Source organism: Symphalangus syndactylus, chromosome 3 (genome assembly GCF_028878055.3).
Source record: "Symphalangus syndactylus isolate Jambi chromosome 3, NHGRI_mSymSyn1-v2.1_pri, whole genome shotgun sequence".
Lineage (NCBI taxonomy): Eukaryota > Metazoa > Chordata > Mammalia > Primates > Hylobatidae > Symphalangus > Symphalangus syndactylus.
Window position 1 is genome coordinate 108,386,309 of NC_072425.2, and position 27,659 is coordinate 108,413,967.

The following is a 27,659-nucleotide window of genomic DNA, read 5'->3' on the forward strand; positions in this document are numbered from 1 at the left end:
TTCTCCTCTTCCTCTTGTGTATAAAAAAAAGCCTATCTTTAGTCAGAGTCCCCAGCTTAAGTCAGGGGTAATGGAGGAGGAGGAGAAATGAGAGACTGGAGGCCTCATTTTGGAAAGTGGGTTACTGAGGAAGAATCAACACTTAGTAGGGAGCAGAACCACCAAGGACTGCATGTAAGAGTTTGGAAAAGTTTTGAGACAGAGAATGGTAGTTGGGAGCATCTGTCATATAGTGTAGCATGAAAAATGCAGGGAGGGAGGCAGAGATTGGGAAAGATGATTTTAAGGCATGTTCTTGTATGTAATGAGTGTAATTCCCATTTTGCCATTTCCAAGAGTCCGGAGAAGATGCTAATTGATTTTCAACTACTTCCTAATGATAATTGCTAAGATGAACCCAGAGGGGTCGCTTTATCTATAAATACTTACTAAATATGATTATCTTCTCTGGAGCCCAGATCATCTTCCTTAAAGTTGCAGTGCGATAGTGCCAATATTATGATATGCTATGCAGTAAAGTTGGCCCTGTGTGTGTTTATCGCCCTTAAGGGTTTATAAACAGGCTCCTTGACGACAGGGATTTTTCTTAATCATCCTTGTGCCCTACCCAGCTCCAGCTTCCAGCCACCCAGTTAGTGAAAACTGCACAAACTACGTGTTCAAAAATTAGTGTGAAATGAATGCATAGGTGATGAATGAATGGGATTGAAATTAAAGGGTGATTTCGTTAGCAGCGTCTATGACAGCACTGTCTTTCCCCCCACCAGCTGATGGGCTCCGTGAGGGACCAAGGCTCTTTGGTCCTCACTTTGTCCCCAGCACTTGCACTCTGTCAAGCACAAAGTAAGCATCGGGAGAATCTTTGTGTCCCCTCGAATGAGGATTTCAGCGTATCAAGAATGGAAGAAAGGCCAAGCGCAGTGGCTCACGCCTGTAATCCCAGCACTTTGGGTCGAGGCGGGCGGATCACCTGAGGTCAGAAGTTATAGACCAGCCTGGCCAACATGGTAAAACCCTGTCTCTACTAAAAATACAAAAAATTTAGCCCAGCGTGTTGACGGCCGCCTGTAATCTCAGCTACTCGGGATGCTGAGGCAGGAAAATCGCTTGAACCCGGGAGGTGGAGGCTGCAGTGAGCCGAGATCGTGCCACTGCACTCCAGCCTGGGCGACGGAGCGAGAGTATGTCTAAAAAAAAAAAAAAAAAAAGAATGGGAGAAAGCAAAACAATCCAAGGCCAAACTGAAGCGAGCTGCCTTGGTGGGGCTCCGGTGCAGAAGTGCAGCGTCGCCTGCTCTTGGGTGTCCAATAAACAACCGGACTCCTGCAGGCGCTCTGCCAACTGCAGCGATCTCTGGAGCCGGTCTGTCCTCCACAGAGACAGGGGGCGCTGTAGCAGAGCGCGGCCGTCGAGTCGACGTGGTGCCGTTCTCTGGGCGGAGTGGGGAGGCGGCAAGAGGACCTGCGGCGGGCCCTCTTCCGCCATTTCTCCGGCCCGGTTTCCCTCGGCGTGCCACTGTGCGCTCAGTCCAGCACCATGGGGAAGCGGGACAATCGGGTGGTGAGTACTCAGCGGGGAAAACAGTGGGGCGACGCAGGGCCGGGCGGCAGGACAGCAAGACTTCTCGCTGTTCCCGGCCGGGCCGGAGGGCAAGCGGCAGCCCTCGGACGTGGGGCCCGCAGACCGAGCACCCTCCACCGGTCCCAGATGCGCGTGCGCCGCGCACGCCGTTGGCGCTTTAGGGTCTCCAGCTCTCTCTTGCCCGCCCCTTTTTTCTTCCCTCACCTCGTCGCTCTTTCTGGCGCTGCTGGTTTGCACCCTTCCCTGCTGTACGCGGGCCCCCAATGTCCACTTAGAACCGCGAGGGCTCGGGGAAACCCCCCCCGGCCCCGCCATGTAACTCCGAAGTCTTAGGCCCTTGGAGGCGCCCGACTCACCCGCCCCTTGGTATTGGCCACCCCAGGTCCGCACCCCTCTCCTCCTGCGCTCCCAAGTGGGAGGGAGGCATAGAGGCCACGACGCGGTACCTGTCCCGGAGAGCCAGCAGCGCGCCTGGTTTTAGCGACAAGCAGGCCCCCGTTTGAAAATGGGATGGCAGCATTTGCTTTCGTGTCTCCAGCGCCCTATAGGACCTAGCACCCATAGACACTGTGAGGGAATGAGTGGCGTGAAAATAGTTGGCTTTCGAGTCCAACACAAAACTGGAATGTCAATTTTGTTCCGTCGGAAGTTGGGTGACCTAGAACAAGTTACTTTTCTTCTCTGTGCCTTCGTCTATTAAAGGGGATCATTATTATCTACAACCTTACAGATTAATTGAAACCACAAAAGGCAAGATGTGTGAGCGAGTACTGGGCATGAAAATTATTACTGTAGTAAATGAGATAAAAGAGATGCATAAATAACTTATAGCAGAAAGAGTAGGAAACGGTCCTTGATAGATATTAGAGATTCTAAAGGCATTCAAAAGAAAAGGTGCTTTTGAGAAGCGGAGATGGGAGGAAAGTATTCTAGACCGCTGGGCCGGGGGTGGGGGGGGGGGGGGTGCTGAAAAACTCAGGTTATGAATCAGATTGAATGGGTAGTAAACATAATGAAATAACAATAAGCTTAGGTTGCAGCCTGACAATTCCTGGGCTTGCCTGTGACAAAGTTTTAGCCACTGAGTAGCAAAATGAGGAAAATGCACGTAAAACGAATGTGCTACGTTTCTTCAACTCGCTTTTTTATTCAGCAATTACTTGCAAGCTGTGTGTGTCTCGCACCAAAGGAGACTAAACATTTACGAAATGATGACACTTGCCATCTGTATTAGCCAGTTCTTGCATGGCTTTTATAAAGAAAAACCTGAGACTGGGTAATTTATAAAGAAAAGGGTTTAATTGGCTCACTGTTCCATGGGCTGTACAGGAAGCTTAGCGGCATCTGCTTCTGGGGAGGCCTCAGGGAGCTGTTACTCATGGTGCAAGGCAATGCAGGAGCAGGCATCTTACATGGCAGGAGCAGGACCAAGAGAGGGACGGGGAGAGGTGCTACACAGTTTTAAACAACCGCGTCTCTTGAGAACTCATCTCTATACAGTGCGGGAGAGAGGAGGATGCTAAGCCATTCAGGAGAACTCCGCCCCCATGATCCAGTCACCTCCCACCAGGCCCCACCTCCAACATTGGAGATTACAGTTCGACATGAGATTTGGGCGGGGACACAGATCCAAACCATTTCACCATCTTAAAAACTTTGTACTTCTGTATAGTCTTTATAACGGAAAATGTCTAGGAACCACTGTGGTAGTGAATCTTTATTACAAGATAGCGGGATGTTCTTTCTCCTGGCTGTAGGTGAGACTTTGTTGTGCTGTCTTGATTGTCATGGCGTTGAAATTATGTAGCATAACACCATTTCAGCATAGGAGCATCCTTAGGTGTTTGAGTATTTGGGCTCTTTTAATACCCTTGGGCCTTGAATGTTTAGAGATCACCTGACCTTGGATGCAGTTTCGTATACAGACCTAAAATGTTTCATATTACTGAAAAGACGTTTTGGTTTAAACATCCCTCTAAAGCATTTGAAAAACTTAACCAAATTAGCTTCATTTACTAGAACATTTTGATAGCTCTGGGCTCTACTTACTACTTTTTGTATGCAGCTATGGCACAGAGTATTCTGGTAACATTTTGTATGCACTTCAAAGATTGGGATTAAGAACAAGAAATTAAGAGGTAGAAGACACGGATTGTCTCCTCATTGCATAGAGGAGGGGTAAGACTGTTTAAACTGGGACCAAAACTTAAGTCATCTGACACTCAGTTCTGTACATCTTAACTCCTGATTTTCTTTTTAAGACTTTTTTTTTTAAAGCAGTTTTAGTTTTACAGCAAAATTGAGAGGAAGGTACAAAGATATCCCATTTACCTCCTGACCCCACTCATGCATAGCCTCCCCATTATGAACATCCTTCACCAGAGTGTACATTTGTTAAAATTGATGAACCTACATTGACATGTTACTATCATCCAGTCAGTAGTTTATATTAGTGCTCACTCTTAGTGTTCATTCTCTATGGGCTTGGACAAATAAATTTATTTATTTATTTATTTATTTAGACACAGGGTCTCACTCGTTGCCCAAGCTGGAGTGCAGTGTCACCATCATGGCTGACTGCAGCTTCAACTTCCCAGGCTCAAGGGATCCTCTCACGTCAGCCCCCCAAGTAGCTGGGAGCACAGGTGCGCGGAACCACACCTGGCTAATTTTTTGTTGTTTTTTTGTAGAGATGGGGTTTCACCATGCTGCCCAGGCTGGTCTCAAATTCCTGGCCTCAAGCAATCCTCCCATCTCGGCCTCCAAAAGTGCTCGGATTGCAGGAGTGCCACCACATGCGGCCAACAGATTTATAATGACATGCGTTCACCAATATAGTACCATAAAGAGTAAAAATCCTCTGTTCTGCCTAGCCATTCTTCTACCACCCCTGCCCCCAAGTGTGGCAACCACTGATCTTTTTACTGACTCCATAGTTTTGCCATAACACTTGATTTGGAGCAACAAAATGAATATTTGCCTCTGAAAATATTGGCATTTTTTGAGATTGTCTCAAAAACAGTTCCTGTTCTTTCTTACATTGATGAAACAATCATAGTTTTAAAGATGATAGGATTGCTTTCCAAAAAAAACCACAGTGAATTTCAGGTTGAACAGTTTTTTTAATTTTTATTTTTAGAGCAGTTTTAGGTTCACAGCAAAATTGAACAGAAAGTACAGAGGGTTCCCGTGTACCTCCACACTTGTGCAGCTCTACCATTATCAACATTCGCCAGCACCAGCAGGGTGGTACATTTGTTACATTTGATGAACCTACATCCACACATTATCATCACCCAGAGTCAGTAGTTTACATTAGGAAACTTGGTATACATTCTTGAACAATTTTTATAACTGAACGTTTTAATTCAGGACTTGTAAAGGGCTCTTAAGTTCATGATGGCCACCTTTTGTGCTTGTTATTTTCCGAAGTGTTCTTCATGTTCTTTTCTGCTACTTTGGGCCCTCTAAAATAGATGTATCCTCTAGATAAAAACAGGTAATCAAATTGACAAATGAAATTCTGCACATTGTGTCTTTAGCCAGTTTTGCTGCATTGCTCTTTTTGTACCTGCCCACATACATATCCCCTTGAGACCAATTTGCCATCCTGAGTTTCAGAAACAAATCATTTTCTGTTATCTGAACTCATGCAGCAGTTTGAAGCCACAGAGAATTCTAGTTACATATGGATGTGAATGTTTGATTTACAAGGTCACAGTATTTATAATGATTAAGTCATAGTGAAATGTTTCAAGAAATTGCACAATCTCTGTATTTTAGTGAATGCTTAACCATGCCACCCACTTAATGTTAGAAGCATTATTTTTCACACTGATACAAAAATGAAAACTCTTGTACCTTTGTAAAAATAGTTATTTTTCTTGTTTTAAGAGCTTTCTGTTGTGCATAGTTTTAAAGAAAAGTATTGTTGCTTAATGAATAAGAGCAGACTATCAAGTGTTTTGCATGGAGCCTGGAACATAAGATGCACTTTAAAAAATATTGCTATTATATTTGAAATAAATAATGGAGATATTTGGAGTGTACTTAAGCAGACTGAGATAGTGTTTGTGGTCAAAAGCTTAAAAGTAAGCCTTATTCAGCAGTAGTTGATGTAATTGTACCCGTAGTCCTATCGTGTGAATATACTACTTTACTATTATTTTCCTCTGAAAAGTAGGAATAGGTTGGCATGTACTTTATGAAAGCAGTTTGATAGTACACAGTAAGATAGTAAAAATATTAATATACTTTAAAGATACATGCTAGATAACTTGAAGACTGTAAAACATGGTAAATGTTATCATTTTTTTTCATTAGAATGAAAAATTACCACTGCATTATCTGCGAATTTTTACATAAGGACCGTTCAGCTCTCTGAGTTGGAGTGGCAGTATTGTGGTTGGATTTTTGTCATTTTGTTTACCTTTGTTACTATAATAATGTTTATACAGTTACATTTTTTGTTTTCTTTTATAAAGGTAATCATTATTTAAAATTTTTTTCTCCAATGCGTGAATGAATATGGATGTTTTCCTTTATATTTTGGTGCACATGCAGCCAAATTTTTTTTTCTAATTTTTAAGTTTTTAGCTATTTATTAAAATAATTCTTTCATTTTGGCAACTTGCCTTTGTTTTTCACTTGAGAAATCTTAAACATTTTCTTATCAGGAACTATGGATCTACTTCATTTTAGTAGCTACATAATATTTCATAGGGGGATACTTTAAAATATATTTAGCGAATCCCAGTTTGATAGCCATTTGGGTGTTTTCAGTGTTTGCTGTTTTAGTAATTTAGACCTGAATATCCTTGATATGTGTATATTTGCACTCTTCGGAAATAAACAATTTTTACAATTCTAACCTGAAATATTTTGCCATTAGGTACTGCCAAAATTATGAGATGATACCAAGGAAATTAGAATATGATCAATATTGTTAAAAACAAAAACCTGAGACCAGTTAAATTTAACAAAGGTCATTTGAGCAAGAAAAAGATTCTAGAACTGGAGGAAGATGTTCTACATCCTGGTGACCTATATTTGCAACAGGAAATGACATACAGAGATTACCTGATTGGTGCAGTTCTGAGTTTCCCTTATTTGGGCATAATTTGGCAGCCTTCTGTTTGGGATTGGTTGAGGGTTGAGCTCCTGTGATTGGCTGAGACTCAGTTGATTGGTTAAGAGGGTATACTCTTTGATTAGGTTAGAACTTATTTGCACATCAATCCAGGTTGCAGTTCACCATATACAGAGGGTTTTTGTTTTGTTTTGTTTTGTTTAGTAGAGACAAGATTGGTCTCCTGAGCTCAAGCTCCTCCTATCTCACCCTCCCAAAGTGCTAGATTACAGGTGTGAGCCAGTGCACCTGGCTTTTTGGGCCAAATTTTATTACCCAAGTAGGAGGACGCTTTGAGCCCAACTTAACTGTGTTGAACAGCACAAATAATACTCCTATTTTACAAACGGTGAACTAAGCTGCACATGGTACTTGCCTTCATTGTCTTCATTTCTGCCTTCATTGTTTGTCATACTTCCACACCAACTAATCGAAATGCTTAGCAAAAGCAGTTGAGTGAAATATTTGAGGGTATAACCGTTTATACAAAAAACAGAACAATCTGCCTCTGTCTTTAACGTTGCATTTGACGTCCACATCTTGCCCTGATTCTGTAAACATTCCTTACATGAGGGGCTCTAGCATTTGTTCCTGCTTGTAGAAAAGTCTGTCCAAGATTTGTCTTTTTCATTCCAAGGAATTAGGCTTTGTCAGTTGAACAGTAATAGTTCTCAGTATGTGTTGTTTATGCTGGTTTTATATTGTTTACTCTGACAGAGAAATCTGGAAGTATGTAACTTTTATCTGTTATAGAGGTGGGAAGTGATGGTCATTTTCATAGATTTTGTTAAATAAAATGCAACAAATATATTGTTTCATTTCACTTATTTTGGATTATTGCAAGGTATAACGCCTTAAACCAACCTTGAGGGTAGTCATTTTCTATCAAAATTCTTTTTATTTAAAAAGTAGAAGAGTTTCATATATGTCTATTGACTGGGCACGGTGGCTCACACCTGTTGTCCTAGCTACTCAGGAGGCCGAGGTAGGGGGATTATTCAAAGCTGCAGTGAGATATGATCATACCACTCACCACTGTACTCCAGCCTGGGCAAAAGACCAAGACCCTGTCTTTTTTTTTTTTTTTTTTTTTTTTTTGAGACAGTTTTGCTCTTTCGCTCAGGCTGGAGTGAAGTGGCACAATCCCAGCTCACTGCAACCTCTGCCTCCCAGGTTCAAGAGATTTTCCTGCCTCAGCCTCCTGAGGAGGCTGAGATTATAGGCACCCGCCATCACACTCAGCTAATTTTTGTGTTTTTAGTAGAGCCAGGGTTTTGCCATGTTGGCCAGGCTGGTCTCGAACTCCTGACTTCAGTGATCCACCTGCCCCAGCCTCCCAAAGTGCTAGGATTACAGGCGTGAGCCACTGCGCCTGGCCAACCCTGTCTTTTAAAAAATAATAATAGTAATAAATAAAATTTTTATTGACTTAAATTTGGAAAAACTAAATATAAGAGGTAGAGACTGAATTAAAGACCAGACTTTGTATCAGTAGCAACGCGAATTTTAATAAAACAACATCGCTTTGCTAAACACTGTCATTAACAAAGAAACCTTTTGCTTTGTTTTGCCTGAATATGTTTTTGAAAAAAATCTCTAAAATATTTTTCTGCTGTAGTAAGTGTGGTAGACAGCATTATTTAAATTTTTGCAGATGTTTTAATTGAGCTAAAATGTGTATAACAAAATTTACCATTTTAACTGTTTCTAAGTATATAGTTTAGTGACATTAAGTACATTCATAGTGTTGTGCAACCATCATCACTATCCATTTTCATCATCCCAAACAAGAACCTTTGTATCAATAAACAATAAACTCCCAAATTCCTCTTCTCTCCAGACCCTGGTTAACCTCCATTCTACTTTCTTTTCTAGGTATCTCATATAAATGGAATCATGTATTTGTTCTTTTGTGTTTTTCTTGTTTTATTTCATTTAGCATATTTTCAAGGCTCATCCAGGTTGTATATAGTATGTATCAGAATTGCATTCTTTTTTAAGGCTGAATAATATTCCATTGTATGCATATACCACAGTTTTGTTTATCCATTTATCCATAAATGGACATTTGCATTGTTTCCACATTTCAGCTTTTGTGAATTCTGCAGTGGTGAACATTTGTGTACAAGTATCTGTTTAGTCCCTTCTTTGAATTCTTTTGGGTGTATACCTAGATTTAGGATCATGTGGTAGTTCTATGTTTAACTTTTTGAGGGACCACTAAACTGTTTTCCACAGTGGCCACACCATTTTACATTCCCACCAGCAATGTGAAAGGGTTCCAGTTTCTCTGCATCCTTGCTAAGCCTTGCAATTTTCTGTTTGATAATAGCCGTCCTAATGGGTATAGAATGGCATCTCTTTGTTTCAATTTACATTTCCCTAATGACTAGTGATATTGAACATTTTTGTGTGTGTTTATTAGCCATTTACTGTATACTTTCTTTAGAGAAATACCTATTCAAGTCTTCTGCCCATTTTTTAATTACTTGGAGTTTTTTTGTTGTTGTTAAGTTGTAGGAGCTCATTTTACATTCTGGATATTAATCTCTTACTAGATTTATGATTTACAAATATTTTCTCTCATTCTGTGAATTGTGTTTTCACTCTTAACAGTGTCCTTTGATGCATAAACATTTTACATTTTGATGTTCTGTTTATTTTTTTGTTGCCTGTGTATAATTTTTGATGTTAACTATTTGTGAATAAAATTGTCATCACTATGACATAGTATTTCCTGGGAGACAAGATGTAGTTGAATAAACAATGAATTTAGAGTTAGATCTTATTTAACTTCTTTGGAAATGAATTTATTTTATTTTATTTTAAGAGGGAGTCTCGCTGTGTCGCCCAGGCTGGAGTGCAGTGGCACGATCTCAGCTCACTGCAACCTCCACCTCCCGGGTTCAAGTGATTCTCCTGTCTCAGCCTCCCTAGTAGCTAGGATTACAGGTGTGTGCCACCACACCCGACTAATTTTTGTATTTTTAGTAGAGACAGGGTTTCACCATGTCGGCCAGGCTGGTCTTGAATTCCTGACCTCAGGTGTTCCACCTGCCTCAACCTCCCAAAGTGCTGGGATTACAGGCGTGAGCTACCGCACCCAGCCTGGAATTGAGTTTCTTAATTTTCTAGTGAACATACTGGTATCACCCTCACAGGGTTACTGGGCTTTAGAAGAAAGAGCTGTAAAGCCATCAGTAGCTCAGAGGTATCTATTATTTCATCATATCTGTTGTAAAACACACACACACACACACACACACACACACACACTTTCTCCCAAACTCTTAAGGCTTAAAAGAGGATTAAATTAATGTTTTTAGAATGAAGAGTTGGTTAGTCAGATTGCATATACTTAGCTGGATATATTATGTATTTATAGTAAAGATTACTTGATGAGTAAGTTTAATGATTGCTTTAATGGATTAATTGTTGTTCTTTCCCCAAGGCCTATATGAACCCAATAGCAATGGCAAGATCAAGGGGTCCAATCCAGTCTTCAGGGCCAACAATACAGGATTATCTGAATCGACCAAGGCCTACCTGGTATTTGTGAAACACTTTACCTATTTATAAGCTTTTATCAACTTTTTAAAGTTTATTCTTAAGACTTTAATTGATTTTATTGATTGCAAAGCAATTGCCAGATAAGTAATTTTTTTTTTTTTAAGTAACATTTGATATGTGCTTTCTTTTGAATGTGTGAAACACATGTACAATTATAAAGCAAACATTTGAGAACCCACTACCCAGTATAGCCAAAGCACTGCCAGGTAACTTTTTCATACCAGTCTCTTCTCTATTCCATAAAAGACCTTAACCTTGCAGTGGTCAAAGCTGTTTAGTGAGTTTAAGTAGTCTCGTCCTTTACTGATGTGTAACCAGATAGCAGGAAGAATAATATTCAGCTTTGTTTCTAGTTTTATCTGCCAGCTTTTCAATGAATTAGAAAAACTTACTGATTTTTGTAAATAAAGCATCAGAGTATGGGCCGTGTTATTCTTTAGTATGTCTTCCTCGTTATTAATACCATACTCCTGAGACAACATATGACACAGGCTTCAGAGCTGTTAACTTCAGAATCCCAAGTGCCCTTGAAAACTGGGCAACTGGTTGAAAAGTATGCTTCTGTATAATAGGGAATCCTTCCTTTGAGTTAAATAGGAAGTAAGGATTGTTTACCAGTGTGTGTGAGTGCCGTTGTTAACCATTGCAGCATACCAGAAAATGCATTATCCCAAAACAAAGTATGTTTTAATGGGGACAGGGAATGAATTTTCAAGGGGAAATGTCCAAGTAAATATATCACATGTGTATCAGAGATCATCAAGACAGCCCTCAGGTTGAGTAACTCCTAGGGACTCACTGGAGTTTCAGCAGATAGTCGTACTCATGGTAAGATTTATTACTGTGAAAGGCTACCAAGCACAATCAGCAAAAGGAAAAGGCACAGGGAGCAAAGTTTGGGTAAGTCCCAGAGCACGCTTTGAAGGGTCCTCCCCTAGTGGGATCACATGAGAGTCACTTAATTCCCTTAGTAAAGAGTTGTGATAATACGTGTGAGATATTGGCAACCAATTGAAGCTCATTAGAGACTCAGTGCCCAGGGTTTTTATTGAGGCTGGTCAGCCTCTGCCTGTCATGTACCAAAATTCCAGATTCCAGGGCTGGGCATGGTTGCTCATGCATACAGTTTCAGCACTTTGGGAGGCCGAGGCAGGAGGATTGCTTGAGGCCAGGAGTTTGAGATCAGCCTGGGCAACGTAGCAAGATGCTGTCTCTACAAAAAATATATAGTTTTTTTTTTTTTTTAATTAGCTGGATGTGGTAGTACATGCCTGTAGTCTTAGCTACTTGGGATACTGAGGCCAGGAGGATTGCTTGAGGCCAGGAGTTGAAGATTACAGTGAACTATGATTGTGCCACTCCATTCTAGCTTGGGCGACAGAGCAAGGCCTTGTCTCTTTTAAAAAAAAAATCCAGATTCCCAGAAGGAAAATAGGTATTTAGCTTGAACTCCATTGTTTGTACAGTTTTAGGCACAATGATCTGCTCTTATCAGAGAATAGTAAGAATCCTCCAAATTCAAGTTCCCAGATGCCCATCCAGGGCCAGTCTTTTAAGTATGTCTTTCCAAGAATAAGCAATCAGGCAAACTGTATTAACTCTTCTCTGCACAGCATGTTAGATACCTTATTAAATGGATCATATATAGAATGTAGTAGTTCAATCAGATAGATTTCAGGGCATCCTAACACTGAAAACTACCAGGTTTATGACCTTAGGTGGATTTCTTACCTTCTCCAAGCTTCAGTTTCTTTATCTATAAAATGGGGATCCATACCTTTTCTCACAGGGTTGTTGTGAGGACTAAATGAAAATGTATTTTAAATAGTGCCTGTTGTAAGTGCTTAGATGTTTGGTGTATTAGCTCTTAAAATGCATATTTAGAAAAGGAGTGATTAGTGTTACTTATTTAGCTTTATTATGGTAATTTATTTTTATAGATGTGAACAAAGAAATTGAAATGTTACCGACATTGAATAGAGGTCTATTAGAATATTTAGAAGAGTTTATGAAATGTTGTTCTCTTATTCGTAAGCATTTATCTAATTTGAATTGCTTGAAATTTTATTTGTACATTGTATTTTTTAAGGGAAGAAGTAAAAGAGCAACTAGAAAAGAAAAAGAAAGGCTCCAAGGCTTTGGCTGAATTTGAAGAAAAAATGAATGAGGTTTGTAAAAAGTACCTATTAAAAAAAATAGACTAATTTGGCCAGTTATGGTGGCTCACACCTATAATTCCAGCACTTTGGGAGGCTGAAACGGGAGGCCAGGAGTTCAAGACCAGCCTGGGCAATAAAGTAAGACCCCCCCCCGCCCTCCGCCGCCGCTGCTTGTCTCCATTAAAAAAAAAAAAAAAATCCCTAAGTATTTGGGCATAGCTCTCTTAAAGAGGTTCTGTATTTTAGAAGTGTTATTGTTATAGTGAATACAAGTTTGTATTTACGTGCATGCTTTAAAAAATAGGGAATAATCATCTTGTAATGTAAGTCATCTAAGACTTAGATAACTTGGATTCCAAGTTAGGATTGAGCAGTCCTCCTACTTCAGCCTCCTGAGTAGCTGGGACCACAGTTGCAGACCACTATGCCCAGCTAATTTTTTTTTTATTTTTAGTAGAGACAGGTTCTCACTATGTTGCCCAGGCTGGTCTCCAACTTCTGAGCTCAAGCGATCTTCCCACCTTAGCCTCCCAAAGTACTGTGATTACAGGTGTGAGCCGTTATACCCAGCCTGTTTGCTTGTTTTGATTACAAACATGTATATAACGTATCAATCACAGTGACGATTAATTCAACTTTTACAGACTAGACGGAGAATCTAGCCATCTTTGTTGAAAAGAGACCTCAGCTTCAGTAATAATACCTGCTCCTCAATAATACAGAACCCCTCTCCCCTTAATATGCTCTTTGAAAAGAGCTAGTAGAGGGTCCTTTGGTGATAGGGTCAAGGATTGGCACCTGTGTTTCTTTTGACTGTAATTAGAAGCTGAAATGGGTGAGAGGTATTAGAGGATGGAGGGAAGGAAGCAGTGGCTGTCTCTATATATTAGGTGTATTGGAAAGGTTAGATAGCCTCTGATGGTGTTCATAACCTTTTTGCAGAACTGGAAGAAAGAACTGGAAAAACACAGGGAGAAATTGTTAAGTGGAAGTGAGAGCTCATCCAAAAAAAGACAGGTAATACCACTTTTAGTTTATTGCTCTTCTTAATCTCATAGTTGGATTTTCATAATAATGCTGTATACTACTGTTAATAGATGCATTTGGAAACTCACATCAGCTTATTTAGACTTGTACTTTTGTTTCCATTTAGAGAAAGAAAAAAGAAAAGAAGAAATCTGGTAGGGTGAGCAAAAGTTTTCCATTTTTCTAAATGTTACAATTAAGAGCCAACAAAAAAAGTAAGAATAATTTGTTTAATCTGTATGCTAAAGGTAGCTTAAACTCCAGATGAGTCAAAGAACTTAGAGGTTCTTTGATTGTGAAGAGTGGTTTTGTTCTATCACTGATATAAAAAAAGGTGCCAACCATCTTTTTTGTTGAGACGGAGTCTCGCTCTGTCACCCAGGCTGGAGTGCAGTGGCGCAATCTCAGCTCACTGCAAGCTCCGCCTCCCAGGTTCATGCCATTCTCCTGCCTCAGTCTCTCCGAGTAGCTGGGACTACAGGCGCCCACCACCACGCCCGGCTAATTTTTTTGTATTTTCAGTAGAGACGGGGTTTCACTGTGGTCTCGATCTCCTGACCTCGTGATCCGCCCGCCTCGGCCTCCCAAAGTGCTGGGATTACAAGCGTGAGCCACCGCGCCCGGCCAACCATCTTATAACCTAGTACATTTTCTGTTGCTATTTAAAGAGAAAGATTGGTGACCATGGCCACATATGTTAACTTGTTGAGCTTTTGTACAGAGAACAAGTGTGACATTTTATATTTTCATATTTATGACTTATGAATATGGCATCTGTTTCTCAGAAACTAGATTGATTTCATTAAGTATTTCAGAGACTTTGTAAAAGAAAAAAATTCTCGCATCTCACAAGCTTTAATTATTTTGTGCTTGGTCAAGTATTCATCTTCTTCTTCATCAAGCTCTGATTCTTCCAGCAGTTCTTCTGATTCTGAAGATGAGGTAAGGTTTGCTTATAATGATTCATGAAATAATATCTCTTAATTTCTTTAATGTCAAGTGGAAACCCATTGTGTAATATCTGTTAGAAATGTTGACTTCAGGTTTTGATTAATTATCCATAACTTAGAGGACTAACATGAATGAGTGGTAACTAGAAACTTAAATATTGGTATATAATACATTTTTTAGATTTTAAAATTTGTTTTGTTGACTTAAAAATATCAGTAGAAAAAAATTTGAAAAATCAAATGCTATTTGACTAGATGCTAGGCATTACATGTGATTCAAATCACTTGATCTTTATAACAGGAAAGTGATGTATTAAGAAAAAAATGTAGAAGCTGATCCTTTCATTAAATTTTGTTCACTGATAAAAGTTTTATATTAATAAATGTGTAAATTAGATTTTTGAGACAGAAAGCAAATGTTTCTAAAAATATTTTATGTAGGATAAGAAACAAGGAAAACGGAGAAAGAAAAAGAAGAACCGTTCACATAAATCTTCTGAAAGCTCCATGTCAGAAACTGAATCAGACAGTAAGGTAAATTATTTAAATTATTAATATATTGGATAAAAAGACATTTAATTAAGTTTTTCTTCCTAAAGTTGCTCTCAATTTAAAAATAAGATAGTCTGATGTTTGTACTTTGATGTTCTATGCCACTTAATTGGTATACTTGATAATATCTTGCATGTGACATTTAATAATTCTTCAAGTGCTTTCATATATATATCTCCATTGTCTCCGCATTTCCATGGTAACTGACATTATTGTCCCTGTTTTCATAAAGAAGTTAGAGTTCAGATAAAAAGCATTGGCTTAAAATTATACAGCTGGAATTAGAATTAAAAGTTGAATCTTTATCTTCTAAAATCTGGTCCAGTGTCCTTTCTACTATACTGTACCTAAATTTGTTCTGTACTAACCCGGATTGTCAGACACACAGTTGGCTTTCAAACATTAGTGGTCAGAAAAAAGTTAAGAAGTTCTCGGAAAAAAGTGTTGATTCCTGAGCCCTGTCTCAGGAATCTGTGTATGTGATTCTGATACTGGGGTGCGTATGGACCACAATTTGACAAACACTGTACTGGAGTCTCAGGAAACCAAAGCAGCTGTCTGCATTTGTAACAGATAGCTGCTTGCTCCCATGGGAGATCTTCTGGCAAAATACCTAGCATCTAGAAAGTACTCAGTAAATGTTGGTTTTCTCTTTGTCTTTTAAAGCAGAAGAGCCAGTCTCCTGATAATGATAGCTAACATTTATTGAGTGCCTGCTATCTGTTAGGCACAATTCTAAGCACTTAATTTATTAACTCATTTAATCTCAACAACTTTAGGAAGTAATTTGGTAATCCACTTTATGGATAAAGTCGATAAGGAAACTAGGCTTAGGAAGATTAATAGCTAGAACTCAAAGGATTCAAAAGCAGAAATTGTTGCCTCCTCAAATTAGAATACAACTCCAGTGCATGTGACCACCATAAGCAAACACAGGCAATGGCACAAAGTCCTATTTTAAAATAAGCTGTGTGGGTATTACAGACAATACTTATCATTTTAAGAGTAAATTTGGTATACAGCCAGATAAAGATGCCTGTTTGCTTACAAGCAAATGTACACATAACATATATTTCTCTTAAATTTTCAGAATTATATACTGGGATTGGAGTAGCCTTTTTTCAATCATAGAGCAAATCACTTTTTGGGTATTTTTGTCCTTGTTCTATAATGCTGTGTCTTTAGCATTTAAAATTGATACATATATTTCTTTGTTTAGGATAGCTTAAAAAAGAAAAAGAAGTCAAAAGATGGAACTGAGAAAGAAAAGGTAACTATACTTTTACATTGCCTTAAGATAGTCTGTCATATAATACTTAATTGACTTAAATAACAATAACGTCTACCTCTTTTTAAGAGATGTATTTATTTTGTTTTTGTAATATTTTGTTTCAGTTTAAAGCAATTTTTAATTTGGATTCATTATTGAAGATAAAGGATCAAAAGAGTATTCTAGGCCAAGAGTTTGAATTTGTATAGATTAATGGATTATCTCAGATTAAAAATACAAAATAATGCAGATTAGCAGATTAAACATTTCCTTTGATTTCTTTTTTTCTTTTTCTTTCGAGATGGAGTCTCGCTTTGTCACCCAGGCTGGAGTACAGTGGTGCCATCTCAGCTCACTGCAACCTCTACCTCCTGGGTTCAAGCGATTCTCCTGCCTCAGCCTCCCTGTAGCTGGGACTACAGGTGTGTGTCATCACGCCCAGCTAATTTTTGTATTTTTAGTAGAGATGGTTTCGCCATGTTGGCCAGGCTGCTCTCAAAACCCTGACCTCAGGTGATGCGCCTGCCTCAGCCTCTCCGTGCCCAGCCTATTTCCTTTGATTTCTTAAATCATTTTGAAGAAGGCCCTTCTGATTAAAGAACATTAATTTCTCTTTCAAATTGAATATACCATAGATAAATATTGAAAAATCTTCTTACTATTGTAAATAGATGTTTTACCTTCATTTATAACTTATCTATATAGTTAAAGCAGAATTTATGCCTACCTTAATTTCTGGTTTACATTTAAAATTGTTATTCTGGTTGTTAAAAATAAAGAAAAAACGAAAGAGGGCAGTAATAAAACTACAGACCAGTGTCGTCACTATTTTTTACTCAGAATTTATGTATTTTTTTAATGATAGAAAATGAAACAAATTCAGTTTCAGTTTCATTTAATATGCCATGGTACACAATGGTATATACCATATACAATGGTATATTGTGTGCAGTTCACATAATATACCATTGAAATTTTAAAGCTAAAATTCAGTATTAGTTAATGTATTTACAGTGTTATGCAACCACCATCTCACTCTCGTTTCAAAACTTTCATCAGCCCATAAAAACACTCCATATCCATTAAATAATCACCACCACTCCCTCATTCTCTGGTAACCTCTAATGGGCATTCTGACTATGGATTTGCCTATTCTGGATTTATCATATGAAAGCAGTCATACAATATGCGACCTTTTGTGTCTTTCAGCTAGCATAGTATTTTCAAATTTCATCCAAGTTGTAGCATGTATCAGTACTTTGGTTTTTTTGTATGGCTAAATAATATTCCGTGTGTGTGTGTGTGTGTGTGTGTGTGTGTGTGTGTGTGGCTGATTTCTCTATCCATTCATTTGTTGATGGACGTTTGGTTTTGTTTCTACCTTTTGGCTATTATAATGATGCTATGGACACGTATAAACACAAGTTTTTGTATGGATGCATGTTTTCATTTCTCTTTGGTATATGCCTAGGAGTGGTTTACATAACAATTTGCAAATAAAAGTTAATTTTAAATTTTTTTTGAATTAATTTTAAGAATTAACCAGCGTGATGGCACATGCCTGTAGTCCTAGCTACTTGGGAGACTGAGCCCACAAGGTCATGCCACTACACTTTACCCTGGGGGAGAGAGTGAGACCCTGCATCTAAATTAAAAAAAAAAAAAAATTTAAGACACTTAAAAAAGAAACTGTAATGACCAATTCCAAGAATTCAAGGATAATTTATTAATATAATTTGCCATATTAACTGATCAAGGAAAGAAACCATATGATTATTTCAGTAGTTGCCAGAAGGATGTGATGTAATTCAGCATTAATTCCTGATTTTCAGAACGATTATAAAATAAGTGGTTACCCTCATATTTAAAAAAAATATATATATATGTGTGAAATTAAATCTGGTAACATAGAAACATGAAATATTAAAACTGAACCGCAATTTTTAAGTACTTAAAATGTTAGATAACAGAGTAATATACACACATATAATCAACAAATATTAATACATTTTACCAGCTAGAATTAATAAATGATTTACATTGGTTTCAGGTCTTGTTTTATGTAAAAAAAAAAAAGAAGAAGACGAAAAAAGACTGGGCACAATGGCTCATGCTTATAATCTGAACACTTTGGGAGGCTGAGGCAGGAGGATCACTTAAGGCCAGGAGTTCGAGACCAGCCTGGGCAATATAGTGAGATGCCATCTCTACACAAAGAAAACAAATTAGCCAGGTGTGGTAGTCCTAGTTTCTCCTGAGACTGAAGTGGGAGGATCACGTAAGCCCAGAAATTGGAGGTTACAGTGAGTTATGATCATGCCAGTGCACTCCAGCTTGGATGATGGAGTAAGACCCCTATCTCTAAAAAAAAAAAAAAAAAAAAGTCCCCAAACTATCATTTCTTCCTTTGAGGTAGCTGATACTGAAACTAGTGTGTGTGTTTCCTATCCACATTTATATACTTTTATTATATTAGTATGTGTTCATAAATAACAGAATATTGTGTTTCTTTAGTTACACCTACTGGAATGGGAAGAATATTGTGTATTATCAAAATGGTATCATTGTGTTTCCTTCTGAAACTTGTTTCTTTTCATTCAGCATTACTATTGACATCTATCCTTATTGATACTTTCAAGCTTGTTTCTTTTGCTTATGGTATTCTACTAATTAATCCACCACAAATTATTTCTCCATTCTCCTTTTTATGAACATCTAGATTATTTTAATTTTTCAGTAATACAAACAGTGCTGCTGTGGATATTTCTTACCCATTTCTTCTTTTCCGCAGTTACCGTTTTTTTTTTTTTTTTCCCCGAGACGGAGTTTTGCTCTGTTGCCCAGGCTGGAGTGCAGTGGTGCAATCTCGGCTCACTGCAACCTCCACTTTCAAGCAATTCTCCTGCCTCAGCCTCCTGAATAGCTGGGATTACAGGCATGTGCCACCACGCCCAGCTACTTTTTTATATTTTCAGTAGAGACGGGGTTTCACCATGTTGGTCAGGCTGGTGTCGAACTCTTGACCTCATGGTCCGCCCGCCTCAGCCTCCCAAAGTGCTGGGATTACAGGCGTGAGCCACCGCACCCAACCAGTTTACTGTTAATTTTCTAAAGGATACTTTGGACTGTAATTTCTAAGTTCTAGGATGTGCATACATGTTTAACTTGTGAACATTTTGCTTGCCCAAGTGCTTGTTATTTTGCATTCTTGCTAGTGTATAAAAATACCCTTGTTTCACATACTTGTCAACCCAGAGAGACGTCATTATTACAAACGTAATGTATACAAATGGTTGAGCTTCTTCACTTGCTTATTAGCCATTCATATTTCATTTTCTTTGCATTGCTTTTCATAGTCTTTGCCCATTTTTCTGTTGGAAAGAAACAACATTTTCTGGTCCATGGCGTCTCTTTACTTTGTTTTTGTGTCTATTATAATCATAAAGGCTTTCATTTTAAGTCACATAATCATTGTTTTTAGCCCTTTTATTATTTAAAATTGTTCTGAAAGTGCTGATAATAAAATACTCAATTAGAAAATACAGTGGAAGAAAATATCCCATTTATAGTAGTAACCAAAATATCTATAGGAAAATTTTAAAGAAGTAAGCAGTACTTATTTGAAGAAAACTATACAAGTCTATTCAGAGACATATATGAAGATTGAATAAATGGAGAGTCATAACATGTTTCTGGGTATAACTTGCCATACTGGATATTAAAACATTATAGGAATGTTTTAATTAACACAGTGCAGTACTAGTACAGGAATAGACAAAACAGTGGAACAGTGTAGAGTCCAGGTGAAAATTCGAGAATCTGTGGAATGTAATAATATGATAAAGATGGCATTTCTTGGAACAAAATGACTAATCATTTGGAAAATATAAAGCTGGCCACTACATAAAGCCAAATACATCCTAGACAGCTCAGAGATTTAAATGTATGAAAATGCAACTAGAGAAAGGGTGAATATTACAATACTGGGGTGGGGAAGGCTTATGCCTCAAAACTCAGAAACTTTTGACCATATATTTCAAATTCTGAATGGCAAAAACTGATTACAAAAATTAAACTGTGAACAAAGTTTAAATACAATGAACAGACTAAGAAAAACTTCTAAGAATATGTAACACAAAAAATTAATGATCATTAATAAGGAAAAAAGAATACCACACATACACAGACAAATTGGCAAATATACATAAATATAAAAGAAAACACAAACTGTATTCTCTGATACGATTGATAAAGAGCCTGAGAGGGAGGCTTCTTAGTAAAGTGTGATTCATAAATGGGTGACAGACAATTTTGGACACGGTGGGAAAAAAAGATTATCATTTGTGTGAAGACTACGTTGGTCTTTGATTTAGTCATCGTTATTAAAGAGTTTGCACTCACGTACACTTCATTCTATTTCAACTTTGTTTTTAATAGCAAAGAATCCATATTCTTGTCCTCCAGAAGGAGATAGGTTAAGTAAATTCTGACATTTCAGTGAATGTTAAATGTAGCCATAAATGACGTAGTTGGCATGGAAAGATACTATTGGGTGAGAAGACAGGTTCCAGACGGCAAGTATTTGTGTAATATTGTAAGCATACACGTAGAAAGATGTTTCCAAAAATCTTAATGGTGTTTAATCTCTGGTAGTGGGATTTGAGTCCATTTTCTTACAATTAACATTTAACATTTCAGCCAAAATAACAATGCTGTTTGCAGAAACAAAAGGAAGTCTCCTATAATCTAGCCCATAGAGAGATCATCACTGGTAGTTTATTTTCTGCATTTTTGTTTGTCTTCAAAATTAGACTCTTGCTATATAAAAAGTTACACATCCTGAATTTTTATGTAAGATTAGGTGGTAAACATTTTTTCCATTGGGTAGTTTTGTTTTTGTTATGAACTACTTCAGATATACAGAACAGTTCTATGAAAAATAATAAAATGATAACCAGCATGTCCACTATGCAGCTCGAGTAAATCTTAACATTTTGTTATACTTGCTTTGGGTGTTGTCATAATTTTTTGATTTCTTCAAATATATATTTAAGCCCCTAAGTACTACTCCCAATCTCAGTCCCCTCTCCTTCTCCAGTTACTCACTTTTTCAACATTAAAAATACTTAGAGGTTAAGATTTTTTTAGCCTGCCTTCCTTCCTTCCCCCCGTCCCATCCGTTCCTTCCCTTCCCTTCCCGTCCGTTCCTTTCCTTTTCTTCCCTCTGTGGCCCAGGCTGGAGTACACTCGGCTCGCTGCAGACTCCCTGCCTCCGGCTCCCGTGATGCTCCTGCCCTGGCCTGCCGGCTGCCTGAGATTGCTGGCGCACGCCACCACCCCTCCCTCGTTTTTCTCCTTTGGCTGGAGGCGCGGTTTCGCCATGTCGGCCAGCCTGGTCTACAGCTCCTGACTTCCAGTGGTCTGCCCGCCTCGGCCTCCCGAGGTGCTGGGACTGCAGATGGAGGCTCGCTCACTCGGTGCTCGGTGTTGCCCGGGCTGGAGTGCGGTGGCGTGGTCTTGGCTCGCTGCAGCCTCCGCCTCCCACTTGGCCTCCCAGGGTGCTGGGATTGCAGCCTCTGCCCGGCCGCCACCCTGTCTGGGAAGTGAGGAGCGTCTCTGCCTGGCCACCCCGTCTGGGAAGTGAGGAGCACCTCTGCCTGGCCGCCCCGTCTGGGAGGTCTACCACAGAGGCCAGAAGCAATGTGGGGGCTGGACATGGTGGCTCACGCCTGTAGTCCCAGTACTCTGGGAGGCCGAGGCGGGTTGATCACTTGAGGCTAGGAGTTCGAGACCAGCCTGGCCAACATGGCGAAACGTGAAAAATACAACTGACAAACCAACCAACCAACCAAGCGACAACAAAACAGGTCTACCCTGGAGTCATACTCTAATTTTTTCTATTTTCCTCCCTTTCTGATCGTTTATCCCACTTTCTTTTTCTTCCTCTTCCTTCTCCTTCTTTGTCAAATAGAGGATTGAGTTATTATCATTGATCCATACAAAGTCCCTCTCTCATTTATTTTCTTTAATTCCCACCCCCCATTTCTATTCCCCGCCTTCCCATGTGCAACCTTCCTAATATGTTTGATATGCATCTTTTTGTTTGTATGTACTTTTAGAAAATGTTTATTGTGTGCAAAAAAAAAAATTAAAAATAAAAAAAATGACCAGAAAAAAAAAGATTTTTTTAAACACATATTTACATTTAACACTTTAAATGCACTAAAGGAATTACCACGTAGAGATTCTTTTAGATCATTGCAAATAATTACCCGTTTATTTTCTTTTCTGCAGTACTAGGCCTGTGTAATCCAATCCTGGGTAGAAACAAAAGAATTAGAATACAAAGGAACCAAATCTTACATCATCTGCATGTTTCATATGACTGTTTGAAGTCTATTCTGTATAATTTAAGAAAATAAGGTGGATATTACATCTAAATGGATATGTAGTTATTTCTTTTCAATTTATTTCTTTTGCTTTAGTGGAATTAAAGACTTAAATCCTGGTAAATGTTACAATTTTTAGACATTCTAAAATAAAAATGGGTAATTGTAATAATTAGAAGAATTAAATAGAACTTAGAAACATAAAATGTGTGTGACAAAGTAGATCTTTTTGAGTCAAGATAAATGTATTTATTTTTCATAGGATATTAAAGGACTCAGCAAAAAGAGAAAGATGTATTCTGAAGATAAACCTTTATCATCTGAGTCCTTGTCAGAATCAGAGTATATTGAGGAGGTAAGTATATGATCAAATCCATTTTCTCTATTTTAAAATGCTCAGTTATTGATTTAATAAATATGACTTAGAAAAAGAAATACTTCATATTTAATTTATTCACCTTTCTAGAATGAAAAAAAGAAATGAAAGTTATTTTATTTCAGAATGAGTTTTCTTTTTTCCAGAAGATAATTATCTATTATTTTTTATAATTAACCATATTTCCACATACCTTTCCAATCTGAGATATTTTGTCTTCTAATATTTCCTTTTTATTGTGCTACCATTCTTATTACATGAAAGAAGCTGTGTAACATACAGCATGTTGAAACCCAACATTCTCTTACATTGTTAAAATAGAACATTGCATCTACTGTCTCAGTTTAGTTGATATTATTTAGCTGTGTTTTGAGCTACTTTTCAGGGAGTAGAAAGGTGATGAAGTGGAGAAGAAATGTTGGCAGGAAACATATCATATTACTTTGTTGTGAGAACTAAATGAGATGATAAATTACTCAAGGCATTGTATCATACCTGAGACAGAGTAAATGGTAGCTAAAGTTTGCATAATTCTTGGTGTTACAGTAAAATCTAAGCCAAGTTTGCCCTAGAATCATTTATTTTTAAAACTGTAGCTTTCTTTGGCGATCAACATATTTAACCCCCAATAGTATAATCTTTTCAGTTGAGGATCTTACCCTTGCTTACAAGGGGTGGTAGCAGATTGCAACAAGAGCTGGTTTTCATGATTCCTTAATCATTTCTGTATTAGCCTCCTCCTGTATCAGTCCTGCCCAGCTCTATCTCTGTCTACTATATTCCTCATCTCCCCATTCCCTGAGTCTTGCATTTTTGTTTGTTTGTGCCTCCTTTCTGATTTCATTGTTCTTGGTCTGCAACAGTGGCACTCAGTCCTGTAAGACCTATTGCCCCCATTTTATAGCAATGTCTTGTAATTGCTCCTGAAATGAAAGCTAATGCTGAGGCAAGAAGGTTGCTTGAGCCCTGGAGTTTGAGGCTGCAGTGCACTCTGATCTCACCTGTGAATAGCCACTGCACTATAGCCCAGGCGACATAGCAAGACCCCATCTCTAAAAAAATAATAATGATAATGTGCAATTTTATGAAATTGTATTTCAGTGTAAATGCCTGAATGTGATTAACACCAGGCCAGGTGCACTGGCTCGTGCTTATAATCCCAGCACTTTGGGAGGCTGAGGCGGGTGGATCACCTGAGATCAGGAGTTCCAGACCAGCCTGGCCAACATGGTGAAACTCCATCTCTGCTAAAAAAAAAAAAAAAAAAAATCAGCCAGGCGCGGTGGCAGGTACCTGTAATCCCAGCTACTTGGGAGGCTGAGGCAGGAGAATCACTTGAACCTGGGAGGCGGAGGTTGTAGTGAGCCAAGATTGCACCATCACACTCCAGCCTGGGCAACAAGAGCGAAACTCCATCTCAATCAGTCAGTCAATGCGATAACACCAGAAGACATACAATCTTAAGAAAAAACAAAATGCAGGCTCTAGCAGGTGTATATTACATATGCCCTTCAAAGACCATACAGTGGCATTACAATATATCTTAAAATCCTGCACAAGAGGCTTGATGCAGTGACTCAGCCTCTTGTGGCACCTGTAATCTCAGCAATTTGGGAGGCTGTGGCAGGAGAATCAGTTCAGACCAGGAGTTACGACCAGCTTGGGCAACATAGCGAAACCCTATCTCTTTAAAAAAAAAAAAAAAAAAAAATTTTTTTACTTTTTAAAATTTAGTTTCTGGGCCAGGTGTGGTGGCTCACACCTTGTATCCCAGCACTTTGGGAGGCCAAGGCAGATGGATCACCTGAGGTCAGGAGTTAAAGACCAGCCTGGCCAACATGGCAAAACCCTGTCTCTACTAAAAATACAAAAATTAGCCAGACATGGTGGCACAGACCCGTAATCCCAGCTGCTCAGGAGGCTGAGGCAGGAGAATTGCTTGAACCAGCAGAGTGGAGGCTGCAGTGAGCCAAGATCACACCACTGCATTCCATCCTGGGCAACAGAGCGAGACTTTGTCAAAAAAAAAAAAAAAAAATTTAGTTTCTGTATTGTAAACAGATTCATCACATGAATGTTTAGCAGGCTATTCAGAAGTCGTGGAGGATGTACAGGGCTGTTGAGGACATGGCGTGACAGCATCCCTCATCTCTGCCTGGCTAAATATAGATGTAGTACATCTACTGTCACCCTTAGTCATTGTAATAACAAGAATAACAATAAAAATATTGTTTCCTAGGTGCTCGGTAAAGAGAGCTAGTGAGTTAGTGATCTCTGTTGTGAGCTTGTGGTCTCTAATGCTTATGTGTTGTATTTTTTTTTAGTCCTTATGCTTCCTTTTATTGTTAATTGCATTTTTATGTATTTGTCAAGTATTTAATATTGTAGTCAGTTAGCAGAACCACACAATTCAACATTAGGCAAATTTATAAATATTGTTTTGTATGTAATGTATTAGTATTGTATTATGTTTGTCTGCTATATGGTAGCAAGTTTAATACGAAATATCTTACATTTGAACTTAACATGTAATATGAAAGTTTATGAAAGCTTTGGCAACTTTCAGCTTATTTATTCTTATTTTTCTAGAGACAGGTTCTTGCTCTATCGCCCAGGCTGGAGGGCAACAGTGCAGTCATAGATCACTGCAGCCTGGAACTCCTGGGCTCAAGTGATTTTCCATCTCACCCTCCCAAGCAGCTAGGACTACAGTCACATGCCACCACACCCCACTAATTTTTAACAAAAATTTTTTTGTAGAGGTGAAGTCTTAACTAGGTTACCCAGGCTGGTCTTGAACTCCTGGCCTCAAGCAGTTCTCCCACCTTGGCCTATCAAAGCGCTGGGATCACAGGCACAAACCACTGCTCCCGGCCTCAGTTTAATTTAAATCCAGTGTACCACACTCAAAAAGATTGAAATAAATTGTAAATGGGATGATAATTCTTACTTAGAATTTTAACCTATTGGCTTATACTAACTACACTGAATATAGAGCTACCATTTGTTGAGCACCATAGAGTGAGAGAAATACCTGCTGTATTTTAGGCACTTCCCCTTGAGGGTGGATATTATCTCCATTTTACAGATGTTGAGAGTAAGATAGGATTCAGACCTTGGAATCTATCTCATTTCAGAGCTGATGTTTTGTTTGCCTGTTTTGAGACAAGGTCTCCGTCTGTCACCCAGGCTGGAGTGCAGTGGCACAAACAGGGCTCACTGCAGCCTCAGCCTCCTAGGCTCAAGTGATCCTCCCAACTCAACCTTCCAATTAGCTGGGACTACAGGCACATGCCACTGTGCCCAGCTATTTTTTCTTTTTCTTTTTTTTTTCTTGGTAGAGATAGGGGGCTCTCCCTATGTTGCTCAGGCTGGCCTTGAACTCCTGGGCTCAAGCAAGCCTCCTGCCTTGGCCTCCCAAAGTGCTGAGATTACAGGCAAGAGCCACCGCACTCAGCCTAAAGCTGATGTTTTTTTTTCCACTGTACCACATTTTTTTAGGTGCTGAAAGGGAATATAAGAGAAGCTGTCTAGAGATTTTACATCTTAATTGTCCTTCCTTTATGTTTCTTATTGAAACCTCATTGAGATATAACAGGAGTTATTTTAAATGTCCTGTGATTGTCAAAATGTTTTTTACATTTAAATTTTGAAGATGCAAGATAGAGAATTAAAGAAAAATGCCTTGAGTACCAATTACATGTTTGTCTTCTGTTCTCCACAAAAATTTAAACTTTCTAGGTACGAGCAAAAAAGAAGAAAAGCAGTGAAGAACGAGAAAAAGCAACAGCAAGTATCTCTTAACGTTTTTACAAACAATAGCATAGGTGTTTTGGTTTAATATAAAATGAGTCATGGTAAAGCTTGATTGGATTTACTTGGACCAAATAAATGTTTGTTGGGAAAGGTGTGGTGTGTTCAGCAGCTTCACTTAATGAGTGGGAGAAAGTAAAAATGGTTCAGGAAAAATAAAAAATACCCTGGTAGCAAGCATGTCCTGTTTCAGTATTTTACTGTTAGAAATATAAGCTTAGGGCTGGGTGCTGTGGCTCACGCCTGTAATCCCAGCACTTTGGGAGGCCGAGGCAGGTGGATCACGAGGTCAGGAGATCGAGACCATCCTGGCTAACACGGTGAAACCCCATCTCTACTAAAAATACAAAAAATTAGCTGGGCGTGGTGGCAGGTGCCTGTAGTCCCAGCTACTCAGGAGGCTGAGGCAGGAGAATGGCGTGAACCCGGGAGGCAGAGCTTGCAGTGAGCCGAGATTGTGCCACTGCACTCCAGCCTGGGCGACAGAGTGAGACTCCGTCTCAAAAAAAAAAGAAATATAAGCTCAGGCGGGGCACGGTGGCTCACACCTGTAATCCCAGCACTTTGGGAGGCCGAGATGGGTGGATCACAAGGTCAGGAGTTCAAGACCAGCCTGTCCAGCATGGTGAAACCCCATCTCTACTTAAAAAAAAAAAAATACAAAAATTAGCCAGGCATGGTGGCGGGCGCCTGTAATCCAGCTACTCGGGAGGCTGAGGCAGGAGAATCGCTTGAACCCGGGCCGCAGAGGTTGCAGTGAGCTGAGATTGCCCCACTGCACTCCAGCCTCGGCAACAGAGCAAAACTCTGTCTCAAAACAAAAAAAAAAAAAAAAAAAAAAAGAG

At 39.0% G+C, this 27,659-nt stretch overlaps 1 protein-coding gene across 2 annotated transcripts in view; it reads left to right on the plus strand.

Annotated features, from left to right (window-relative positions):
* The first annotated feature begins 1,416 nt into the window (after positions 1 to 1,416).
* FAM133B (family with sequence similarity 133 member B) overlaps positions 1,417 to 27,659 on the plus strand; it is a 30,610-nt gene continuing 4,367 nt past the window's right edge. Inside the window, exons 1-10 of one of the 2 annotated variants that reach the window (XM_063636346.1) lie at positions 1,417 to 1,560; positions 10,161 to 10,258; positions 12,369 to 12,447; positions 13,381 to 13,455; positions 13,592 to 13,624; positions 14,344 to 14,406; positions 14,856 to 14,948; positions 16,186 to 16,236; positions 22,888 to 22,980; positions 26,743 to 26,794. In XM_063636346.1, coding sequence (XP_063492416.1) covers positions 1,537 to 1,560; positions 10,161 to 10,258; positions 12,369 to 12,447; positions 13,381 to 13,455; positions 13,592 to 13,624; positions 14,344 to 14,406; positions 14,856 to 14,948; positions 16,186 to 16,236; positions 22,888 to 22,980; positions 26,743 to 26,794 — 661 coding nt within the window. In that variant the 5' untranslated portion in view covers positions 1,417 to 1,536. The remainder of the gene's footprint in view (positions 1,561 to 10,160; positions 10,259 to 12,368; positions 12,448 to 13,380; positions 13,456 to 13,591; positions 13,625 to 14,343; positions 14,407 to 14,855; positions 14,949 to 16,185; positions 16,237 to 22,887; positions 22,981 to 26,742; positions 26,795 to 27,659) is intronic. The other variant, XM_055272713.2, reaches the window with a different exon arrangement.